This window comes from Hippocampus zosterae, chromosome 14 (genome assembly GCF_025434085.1).
Source record: "Hippocampus zosterae strain Florida chromosome 14, ASM2543408v3, whole genome shotgun sequence".
NCBI lineage: Eukaryota > Metazoa > Chordata > Actinopteri > Syngnathiformes > Syngnathidae > Hippocampus > Hippocampus zosterae.
In genome coordinates, this window is record NC_067464.1 from 12820809 (window position 1) to 12833015 (window position 12207).

General features: G+C 45.1%; 1 protein-coding gene across 3 annotated transcripts in view; it reads right to left on the reverse strand.

The window, feature by feature from the left end:
- tiam2a (TIAM Rac1 associated GEF 2a) overlaps positions 1-12207 on the reverse strand; it is an 88639-nt gene that overhangs the window by 40103 nt on the left and 36329 nt on the right. The window contains exons 1-6 of one of the 3 annotated variants that reach the window (XM_052086829.1): positions 10930-11115; positions 5378-5468; positions 3923-5108; positions 1289-1733; positions 661-833; positions 25-249 (exon numbers count right to left, since the gene is read on the reverse strand). In XM_052086829.1, the coding sequence (XP_051942789.1) occupies positions 25-249; positions 661-833; positions 1289-1733; positions 3923-5098 (2019 nt within the window). In that variant the 5' untranslated portion in view covers positions 5099-5108; positions 5378-5468; positions 10930-11115. Of the gene's footprint in view, positions 1-24; positions 250-660; positions 834-1288; positions 1734-3922; positions 5109-5377; positions 5469-10929; positions 11116-12207 lie in introns of those variants that run through there. The other 2 variants (XM_052086827.1, XM_052086828.1) reach the window with 2 other exon arrangements.

The following is a 12207-nucleotide window of genomic DNA, read 5'->3' on the forward strand; positions in this document are numbered from 1 at the left end:
ACATCATTAACAACACCGGCTCACCTGGTTTTCAATGGCCTTGCGGTTTTTGGGGTCACTGACAACAGTCAGCTGAAGCTCAGCCATCTTCTTCATTTTCCCATCCATGTCAATCTTCTGCAAGAGGCCGCGGACCTGGCTCCGCAGCAGACGCACTGTATCCTCCTTCCCCTGGCGCTTAGCCAGCAGCGAGGCGCTAGCTGAGTGGATAGCTGTCACCCAGTTTTCGAGGTCGGTCTGGTTGCTGGCCTGCAGGGGGGGAGGTCAGAATAAGATCAAGTCGATGAACTGACAAGGCAAAGGTTCCTGTTGAATACAGCATTCATCCTGATAAGCCTTCAAGAGAATTGCTCTTCTATTAGTCTATCATCGGTCGCAACAAGAACAGCCGATGACAAGCCATGCTTTGCTGGATCGATACATGCGGACTTGCATGTGAGCTCCTCGCCCCATTAGATGTACCGAACGTCTGAGAACCATAATGCAGTCTGGCAAGCTTTTTATGTTAAGTGGTAAGGCTGGTAAGACCGATATGTACAGTAGGTCAGTAAGCACAACTGGCAAGTGTGCTCTTAGAACTCTTCCCTGCCATGTTTGTTAACATCGAACTGGCCCTATCATGCCATACAAAACAATAGCTACATCCGTCATAGGCTTTACCTGAAAGAGATAGATATCTCCGTATGAATTGCTGAGGCAAAAGACGTTCTCCTTTTTGGGGTGCTCCGGAACAGCCTGGACAATGCTGTCCTCGGCCAGGAGAGAGTAGCGAGGTGAGAGCTCTTGCTCTAGTGACCCTTTACTGTACGTCTCATAGAATAGCAAAGTACATCCTAAGAGAGGAGATGAAAGACAGACGCTGTAAAAAGATGAGAGTGATGACGACACATATGCTTCTGTTTGTTTGGTGAGAAAAAGAACAAAAAGGCCAATTAAATAAAGTCCAAGAAATGAAATGAGGGAAAGAAAAATGGTCAATGCCGATGCGGTAACTCGACTAAAGGAACCAAAGTATTCAGACAGCTGGCCATTACACGAGAACTGAAAATGGCCCTAATCCTGCTTTGTAGGGTGTCGAGGGATCTGTGATTTGTAAGGTTTGAGGGCACTAGTGTTGGATAAGAAAGCGTGTTCATTTTGAAGGTATATGATTGGAATTGAGGCGAGGGTTTGAAGTTTTCCCAAGGACAACTCACACAACCATACATCGATGAACAGTCATTTGCATCACAATGGAACAGAATGAGAAAGGGCCTTGAGATAAATCGACAACATGTAAAAAGCACACCTTTCAAGGTGACCCAGTACTGTTTCCACTTGCGCCGTGTCACCAGCTCCAGCTTCCTGTCCTTCTGCAGCGTCACTAAAGGTTTGAAAGAAAGCCACCCCGCCCGCCGGACCACCCCTTGCTCCTTTTCAAAGAGCAGGTCCAGCTGCTCCAGAGAGCCTTCAGCTGACTCACTGCTGCTATCACCGTCATCCTCACCCGTGGAAGGGTCTCTTCTCTCGCTTACTCCTTGTCCACTACCAGTTTCCAGCTCCCTCATGAAATTCTCATAAATGTTCTGGCGGAGGGCATCACTGGTTGATTGGTGAATCGCCCCTGATGATTGGGTCCTTGGGGCTCCTGGGAACCACAAGAGGCTTGACACCTGAGACGGTGAGCTGGTGTCTGCAGTCATGCCATCAACACCGCTGTCAAAGACGTCACTCATGTCCTTGGGCCGGGTCTCCTGAGTGGAAAAATAACAGAAAGGTGAGAAGTGCGAACTACACAATAAAGGGGTGTCTGAGACAGTGACCCCCGACCCGAGCAATGTGTTCTGTTAATACGATGCCACTCGAGAAACAAGTTCACAAGTTCATTTTTCCTTCGGAATAATTTTACTAAAACGGCACCGTGTTAGCCCCGAGCGTTACAAACCTCTGCATATGTATGTCAAGCTTTGCGAGTCTAAATTGGAACACAACTCAAACGGTGCACTTTTCATTAGCCAGGAGGCACTGCAAAGTTGAAGAGGCGCTTTTAAAAACATCGAGTCAAATCACTCCAACCTACTTCAAAGTCTACATTACAGTGACTTGATCTTTCGGTAGGCAGAGAAAGTGGGGCAAATTTCCTGTGACGGCACCTGGGGAGGTTTGAACCCTATGGGGGCAGACAATTTTTCATCATTTATGGCCTGGAGTGGCTTCCCAATTCCACAAATGAACACTTGATAGAATTGCACACCCTCCGATTCTAATGAAGCCTCCCTGTACTTGAATAGATTGCTGCATCGATTGTGGCACAGGCAACTGTTTGGAGTGAGCCGTGCATCTTTCAATGTGCAGACACACACTATATGTGCCTCCGTAGTAATCCCCTGCCTTTATTGGTTCTCGTGTATCACCCAGTTTTAATGGATGGAAAAATGGCAATGAGATTGTGTGTAGATTCCAACAAATTTCGCATTTTACTCTTCCCTAATCTGGCACCACAAGGGTCAGAGAGGAGATTTAGTGGCATATTTGGACACTACATTGGTAATATAAGAGTCAGTACCACATCTGTTTCTCATTTGAACCAGGTTCTTTGGTAACAATGTGACCTTTAAACTCTCAACACAACACTGGTTGCCGATAAGCTGGAAATGAATTTCTCCAATGTACCACAGCTGTAGCTGTTTTTTTTTTGAGTACCTGAACACAGAACAAATTTAAAAGCAAATAGAACACAAGATATAAACTTGACAGGAACGTGAGGCTGAAGTAAATTCACTGAGTGATGGCCAACTCCTATGAAGAGTTGAGTACAACCACATGGCAACAGAAATAGAGGGGGACATCATTAATATAGAGTGAAAGCTGCTTATTAGTCAGTAGAGAGTCCAGCAAAACAGCCATGACAAAATATCCATTGAATGAAGGCGGGGGGGAAAATCTACAACCTAGCAAAAAATGTCCGCAAAACACAATCACAGCCCTCTTTTGCTGTAGTCCTCTCTCAAAACTAAATGACTGAACATCAATCCCTATTAGCGGATTTTCTCTCTGAGGGATGCAAAGGAAGACCAAAGGATCTGCCCCAGATAACACGCAGAACACCCATAAGTCATTCATTAACATTAGAAGGATGAGGCTAAGTCTTGAGCGAGGATTAAATTTCACTCCAGTCGAGCCTCTCAAGGGCTTACAGCTATTCTCTTGGAACTTCCCGAAAAGCATGTTCCAGCCTTTACAAGGCAAGGCCAACCGAAGTGAATGGAGAAACAATTGGTGTCAAAGTCAGTCAAACTGAGTGTCTTCAAGAAATATATTTGGGGTTTTGAACAAAAATTACATTGGTCTTCAAAACTTTCAGGAGCCAGCCAGAAAAGAGTTGCTCTTATTTCCACCATCTTCTCTGACCTGACAGGTATCATTTTACAACAGCTATGAATCACGCTCTGGATGCTTCTCGGGGGGGGGGGGGGAATAAGGACCCCAACCCCCATAAACAAAAGAAAATGCTTCAGCAAAAACAAAAACAAATCAAGCTAACATCCAACAATAGAGACTACATAATCTGAAGTTCCAAATGTCTACATAGTTTTGCATCGACTTTTGTAACGACTCAAAATTCTCAAGTAATCTCATTTTAGTTGAACTAAACCAGATACCATCACATTAAGGCATCTTTCTATCATTTGATCAGACATTCATTTTCATGTGGTTCCATCATCAAAACAAAACGCTTTGATAAACAGAAATAGTGCTGGCTGTATGTCTTGACTGACCACAATATGATGCGAATGAGAGAGGAATATGCCAAACTACCTGCTACTATTGCCAAACACATCGCGGTTATTTACGGCTCCTCTACTCGATAAGAAATCACCCCAATGATCGACACAAAGACAAACACAATGTGTAAATGCAAAACAATTCAGGCCGCAATTACCTGGGTCTTCCTCTTTTTACGACTGAGGCTTCCTGTCCAGTCACTGAAACGTCGAATGTGTTTTTTAATGGAAGTTTTCTTGTGGAAGCCAAACTCTGATCCCGCCCGCTCTCGATGCTGTTCATGGTTGGGGTGCTGATCCAGACCCTCACTCATGGTGTGAGCTTTGGGTCTTCGGCAGGGTAGGGTGTAAGATGAATACTGGCGAGCCTCAAAGCATTCCTCCTCCAAGGGGCCATCCAAGACTGAAGCAAGGGAGGCTCTGTGTGGCTGTTGCTCAACTGGAGCTGCCTCTAAATGGGAGGATAGGTCTTTGGTTGTGGGGAAGGTAGCGGCCATTGCAGAATCTTTATAAAGGCCGACAATGGACACGGTGGAAGACTGCTCAGTGAAAGAGACATGCTGGTGGACAGGGGAGTGCACTTGTGTTCTATTCGAAGAACAGGATTGGTCCTGCTCACAAAGGTCTGTGCTGGCCCCCCAAGGAGAATCATACCAGGAACCATCTGAGCTCAGAGAGCTTCCTTTACTGGTTCTGGCAGTGGAGGAGGTAGAGGCTGGCGGAGGACCACTGTGGAGCCCGTCAGGTTCGCTGCTGCCGGAACCAGGCAAACTAGGGGTGGAGGGGGACTCCAAATTTGCAGAGAACTTGAGGAGCTGTACAGGACCAGAGACCTCATCCAGGAGGAAATCGCTGCCTGAGGTGTTGGTGAACTCGACTCGTAGACTACCGTCCTTCTTGATCACTACTCTCGGGCTACTCTGTTTCTCTAAAACCTGCTGTTTGTCTCTCTGGCCAGTCAAAGTATGGCCATTGAGCTCTGCACCGTATGGATTATCTTCATAGTCATCTGACACATGTCGCTTGCGTATACCGCAACCAGTCGGCCTATGCCAGCGGTGCTCATTGGGGCTACCCCTCGCTCCTCTGCAGACGTAGTCATTGTGACGAGAAGAGTACGGCTGTCGGCTCTTCGGAGGGGAGAGACAACCTCTGCTGACACATTTGGCCTTATACCCGGAGCTCACCGGTGCACTTTTCCACCATTCGTGGGGTGACAGAGGGTCATCTGTGGCTGAGCCCAGCTTTAGTGAGTATGGCTTCTGAGTCGCAGAGAAGCCAAAAGTGGACGCTTTAAGGCCCTGGATGCTGTACTGGCTCTCAGAATTTCCCATTGCTGGCTGCCTGGAAAACAAGTCACAGAGCATGTAATTGGGAAGAATAAGAATGATCTCTACAGAAGGTGACAGAACGCCAGCTCATTTGCTACACACAATAAATTTACTCACAACGACAACAAAAAAGTAAATGAATAAGGACATTCCCTGTGTGCGAAAAATGTTTAGTGACCCCTGCTTTAGATACTTCTCACTTTGTGTCTTTAGCTGATATCAATGAAAAAGACATTGGAGACAAGTGCCAGATGCTTTCCCAACCCATGCCCTCAGACTCACCTGCCTCAGTGTCTCAAAGTGGTGCTCCTTTGTGCGTGATCTCTCCACCTCATGACTCAAAGTACACCATTTCCGACGTGGCCTTGATCATCTGAAAGGGAGGAAGATAGTACCTTCAATAACACTACCCGACACTGTAATTTAACATGTTATAAAAACCTCTGTGCCAATTAAATAGAAGAGCTAACCATCAGAGGACTTGAGAAATGTTTCTATCCATGTTGAATAATGGTATTAAAATATAAATAAGGCTAGTCTAGAATTAAAAAGTGTCTCACTTTTGGTGAATGTTTTACAGTATTTGAAGGGGAAAGCTTGTTGGTCGCCGTTTCCCGAAAAGTGAAAGCAGTTGCAGAGCTGGAAAAGTTTCTCTCATATAAAACATATGCAGCTAATTCAGGGGGAACGAGGACTCACATGAAATCCTAAAAGATTCACTTGAACCAAGTTTTTTTCAGTGGAGTAACATAATGCCACCGTGTGTCTCTGCGTGTGTGTGCGCCAAAGCACAGCAAGTTGAACGTTGTCTCCACCCAACTGCTTCTCAATTGCCCAATCAAACTAAATGCTGGAAACATGTCTCCACCTCCCAAGTACAATGTTTCAAAGTACAAAATGACCTAATCTTTGCTCAATGTTGGAAATGTTTTTGAATGCTGGCTACAGTTTACCCATATGTTTATTTTTAAACCTTGGAATCCTGGCCTTTTTCCCCACACTTGCCACTGCCAAATTTGCTCAGGAGCAAGAACTAAAACCAGACATGTCCCGGGAGCACTCTTTATGGAGGAACGGGGCATCTTTGATCCAACTTACAGTACATACACGTCACTGATGTTGCTCGCTCATGTTTGTAGAAGTGTTTCAAGTAGTGCTAATTATGCTAAGCTTTCACAGCAACATACAGCATGTATAGGGTTACCAGGCACCAGGCAAATAGTCCACTGCCAAATGCCTTAAACTTTAGGGGTTAAGTGATGGTATTAAAGAGTACTTTAAGACATGAATCTGCAAAAACTACCAGGGGACTTTAACAATATCAGCAAGGTGGCTTTGCAGTATTTAATTATGCAATGCTCAATGGGAAAGAAACACTTGCATGTACAGGAGAATGGAACCTGAACAAAGAATGTGGTGGAAATGTACCAAAGTATTTATCAACCGCCAAAAGAAAGTTGAAGAAATGGAGGAAGTAGTAGTAGTCACGGCAAAAAAATGTGGGACGTGTCACTCGTTTCGCATGCGGCTTCCTTACGCCACAGTAAGGATTTACAGCGCCAAAAGGAGATGCTGGATTGTAGTTAAAGTAAGCCATTTTAAATCAAAGAGGGAAACTTCTCTATAGTTACGAGCTGAAGTTCATCACTGGGTGCATTTGGAAATTCATTGACGCCTTACCAACCGTTCTGAAAGTGAGTGTGTTAGGAAAAGATGGAAAAGCACATTTCCCTCCCATTAATTTCCGTACACAGCCTAGGTTATGAACCAATCAGTGGCTCGTACCTGAAATGTTTCCTTCTGTACTGTACTGCCTGATACACTGTGATCTGGTACTCATTTTTTGGGACACTCTGAATAGCCGAACGGCACATTGGAACAATGCTTTGAGTTTTCGAAGGGTCGGAGTGAAGTAGTGCATGCTCTGCGCATATTACAAATGTACCCACAATTTGGGAATGAGGATTTTGAGGTCAAGTCTGAGTTCTACTGTTCTTGGCCTGGGCTTTAGTAAATCTCCCCCACCCAAAAAAAAAAAAAAAGTATACTCCAGAGCGACTTACTTTTTTTTTTCTTCAGGTTTCATTTTTTGACTGGTAAAACTTATACTGTCAGGCGACTTAATGCCCCCACAAAATACGGTACTTTGATTACATTCTAATAACCAAAAAATGTGTCTCTAATCTGCTCGGAAAAAGAGTCGCTGCAGAGAATCGTAAATGTAAACGTGTTCAATATACACAATTGAAAAATAAAAAAAACTATGTCAATGCTAAGGTCACCCCAGCTACAGACTCTGTTACAAGAAATGAAGAGACAGCTAATCAGGGAGCGAACTGAAGCTCCCACTAATTGTTAGAGGGTCATGTCGGGTCAACTCCCGACAGAGCTTGACACTACACATCCCAAAATGCACTGCACCAAAAGTAACACCACCATTTTGGCAGGGTAGAAATTGTGTCTCTAATTTGAGGAAGAAATGCCACATTTTGACGATGGTGGTGTGCACCAGGGTGCCACAAAGAGATGAGACAAAAGAAGGGACGGGCATTCTACTGGCTACTGGCAGGTGTAGCGCCGATGTTGGGCTCCTGCGGCCCTCAAGTCGTTCTCCAGCACCGGCAAGGTCACAAGCAAGGGCGCCAGCGCCATCCGCTTCCCCTGCCGATATGCCTGCTTGACAGTGAGGCAGAGACACTCTCTTATCCACCCGTCCTGCACACCAGCTCGTCGGCATCCCATAGTCGCCAGAGGTGGGATGTCCTGCGAGCCTGTATGGCGGCCACAGGCGATAGTGTGCGCTCGAGTGTGCCTGCCTGACCTGCCGCGGAGCCACCCGCCACCACTGCTGCTGCCCTCCCGCCAGCCCAGACCTGGCTCCAAGACAACCTGATTGATCCTGCCAGTAACATATGCTTGTCTGAAAGATTAAGCCATGCAAGTGTAAGTACACACGGCACGTAAACTAAACTTGTAACCTTCCGAGCCTTTGGATGGACGTAAGGGAGTGACGAACGTTCCCAAAATGTGTCTCATGTTCCTATTACAGGTGACGAAAAATAATAAAATAAGTACAGACATGTTACTGTCTCAATATTCCATTATTTAGTTTTCTGGCAGCAATGCATGTCATGTCACTATTTTACAAAAGACTTACTTTGTTTAATAAATTAAATATGACACACATTCAACTACTAGCAAGAGGCACACACACATATGGATTAATGTGTGTAACTTTATTAATTAAATGTATTGCATCTCGCAACGCAATCTGGGAACCAAGTGACTGGATCATATGACACGCCTGTGCAATGTTGCTGCATTCTGCTCATTTGCGTCACAAAAAAAAAAAAAGCAAAAAAAATTCTCCCAGTTTGCTGCTGCGGTTGTTATAAAACAACTGGCACATGTATCACATTATGCCATCAAAGTGAATGATGAATGAGTTCACTTCGAGGGTATGTTGATTGATAAACGCTACTGGTGTTTACAATATAGATAATAGGCCCATTTAATAACTGAACACCTGCGGGGGGTGGGGGGGGGGGGACTGCAAGAGTTTTTTTGTTGTATGTATGATATTTGCTCCATGTACAGCGGTGGTTGTTTTAAAGTGCTCTATAAATACAGTTCAGTTGAGAAACTCAAACGACACCCAATCCTAGTCATGGGTTGCTTGAGCAACCATAGCCAGTCAAATAACACGAGAATAGTTAATCTAGACAAGTGCGGTTTAACATCATCCATCCGACCATTCTTTTCATGTCAACTAATATGGAACAAAGTGATGTTGGGAGGAAAAATGCTGAAAGCAGCTGCCAACAACAAGGGGCTTCTTTCTTCTGCCACGGACACTTTCCTTGCAGAGTTAAGTCAGGCAGAACAGAGACGGGTGAAAGGCTTCAAGGCGCGCCAAACCTAAAGGCACACACGTTCGCCTTCTGCTGTGACTTGAACTGGACTATTGTGCGTCTTTTGGGCCATACAAAACAAGTCTGCCTTTTTGCTGCAGCTACGGCATTGAGTCTGAACACTCCCTCCTTCCTTCCTTCTTCCCCTTCAATCCTCTGCTTTTCTCAATGGATTTCCTACATGCCATCTGCTCAGGGGCCAGGGGACACCGACGCTCCTCGCGACACCCTGTGACCTGACATTCTTCTGCCGCTGCCCTTGAAAAACTATCACGCAGGCTTCATGTTTAGTCTGGCGTTGGGGAAAATAGTGAGGAGTGGGCCACACTTCAACTTGATACAAACAGTTTAGGAAGTGAATTTTCCTTAAGCAAAGCCACTGTGCAACTGGAAAATCAACAAACACACACACACACACACACACACACACACACACACACACACACAAATCAGACAGTTTTTGTCATTGAATCTAACCTTGAAGAAAATTGGGAGCAGCAAGCTTGTGACACAGCAAGGCGCTCACCCCTACCCCAGAACGCCACATAGCAATATCATGAAGTTTTCAAAATTGACGATACTGCAGTGATTTGGGGGGGGGGAAGAAGCTTGTTATAGCTTATTGGGCTCCAAGAAAGATAAAACAAAGTAGAAAATATATAACATCAAGTGTAGTATGTTGGGCTGAAATGAATCCTTGAGTAATTCAGATACCCTGGTTTAAAAACATAAATGCCCAATGAATTTTTTCTGCCTCGAGTAACCATTTATTTACGTGTACACCGTTAGAAAGAAGAAGTCAAGCTAACCACAGCAACAATTCTTCATGCTGATGACAGTCACATGTGGTGAGAAGACCAATTTCAAAATAAACCTTACCTTGACATATAATTACGCTGACACCAAGTTGTACGGCGCCTGTAGCCAGCGTTAGCAGCTAGCAGCGCTCAACTGCCCCATAAAGGCTGGCGAGAGCCATCGGATTACCTATTCAAAGGCATTTTCATACACATAAATGGACTGCACACTTTGATGCTGACACCCTGAAATAATTGCCGTTCTATTTTTTTTAATGGTGGCGTGATTGGGATTTTCTTTTGAATATCAGAATATTAATAATATGAGAACGTTTATGAATGAGCCAACTGACAGCCGAAGTACGCACGCAAAAGGGTCAACAACGGCCAGTTCGGTCCTTTCGCCTTTTAAGTTAAAGATGCTGTGAACTCGAAACCATGAGGTCATTTGTTATTACTGCTGAATGTTTACACAGTCGCACAGCTTTCTTCCTGTCAAATCGCAGACTGCAAGACCCGCCTCTGAGTACAGTACTTTCTCTCAAGTGAGCTCAGGAAGGAGCAGAGTACTTTACAACTTTGGGACACGGACTGAAATTAAACTTGTGCAAAACCAGAACATTCATTCCTATTGCAGAACAACCAGATGGGAATACAAATAAATGGTGGCCACCCGTGCTTGTTTATTTTTTTGTAATTTGAACCGCATCACGATGACAACTGCCATTGAATGAATCAGTCACGGAAAAGTCGACATGACTGTGTGGTGGAAACGGTTGGACCAAACAAAAGCTCATCAATGTGCTTGTTGGAGTCCTTTCTGTATAGGTCTGGCTTCGCGGTACAAGTGATATTGGAAATTATGAAAGGCCATTCATCGTCTCTGCTTACCAGAAAACTCATTGAAGGCCTCGTAATCCATTCAACACAACACACTTGTGATGTAAACTAAAGCACAAGTAGCCGATCACTTTGTTTGGACTCGGTGCAGTAATTAGCCCATCCAAACACCTGTGCATATCAACAAGAGGCTCCACAAAAGCAACCGGACCACCCCTGCCACCTCTTAATCCAGGACAAACAAAAGGGAGAGGGAGATAAAACAAGAGACCAGAAAATGCCTTACCTCTGCTGCACCAGCCTTTAATCTAAAAGCTCCTTGAAGAGATTGCAAAGACAAAATCTTGCTGCTGTTCTGTCATCTTAAAGTGGATTCTCCCCTTGAAGGCTTGTTGAGTCTTAAAGCAACAGACACCCGCTGAATTTGACTCACACACACAACCACACGCGCACACTGGAAGACACGTGGAAACTCCCTCCCTGCTCTGAGGCAGAGGCGAATCACAGTCCTCCTGGGGTAACCCTGGGTAACGGAGCACAGGCAAGGAAAGCAGGAGAACAGGGCGAGAAAACTTCTCAACAGAAGCGTTTTTTAAGAAAAAAAAGAAAGAAGAGTGTTTTATAGCTTCCATCAATTAAGATCCGCCTCTCCTGCCAGTTGTTTTTCCTATACGGTGTAGAAAAGCCCTGCTTTTCCGTTGGCTTGGATTGGAGGAGGATGCATGACTGGCTGCAGCCAAGGCAATTTTCCACAGCCGTCTGAGACAACTGGGCGAGACAAGCAGGCGTGGAGTGGCTGCAGCGTTGCCTTACAGGCACTGGGGAGGGCGCGATGACTGGAGCCCTTGTCTGATGCGGAATCGCACAATAACCCTAGTAGGAGGCCAAGGTGGCCAGCGACTTGGCAGACAGAGTCTGTGTGTGGTTAGTCCACAGTGACAGGAAACAAAGTCTACAACACAGCTAAGCGACTTGATTCTTGGGGCCAAAACAGCAAATTGTCAACAAAAAAAAAAAGGACTCTAAACATTCTCTCCAAACGGAATTCGGGAGATGCTTTTGAAATGTTGTGACTAAGCCGTCCCCTGGCGGAGACGCGCTCGAGACCGCCAGTGGTTTAAAAACTCCATGCATGCCTCCATTTGTCTATGGCTCACATAACTGTGGTCACATAATTGAGTTGGGCCAATTTAGATGGCCACAGCAGAGCACCAGCGGTGGGTGATGGTTTCTTCCTCAGCGCCAGACTGTTTGCTATGGCGGCTATCAACACTCTTGCAAGAGTCGGCTGGGTTAATCCACAAGATAACTGGTCTTGACCTCATACACAGCGCTATTTGTTGAGTGCTAAACAGAATAAGGAATACAAAAGGTGACCGTGTAAAAATACAGAACCTGAAAGAATTTTTGTTTCTTGATTTTTCCCTTAGCTCCTCTTTAATTTATTGGCAGGTAAGACGATATGGCCTTGGTATAATGTCAGACCAAGTCATGCGAGAAACTGTCATACCTCGGTTTTCGACGATAATCCCTTCGAGAGGCTGTTCGAAAAAATTTTCAAAAA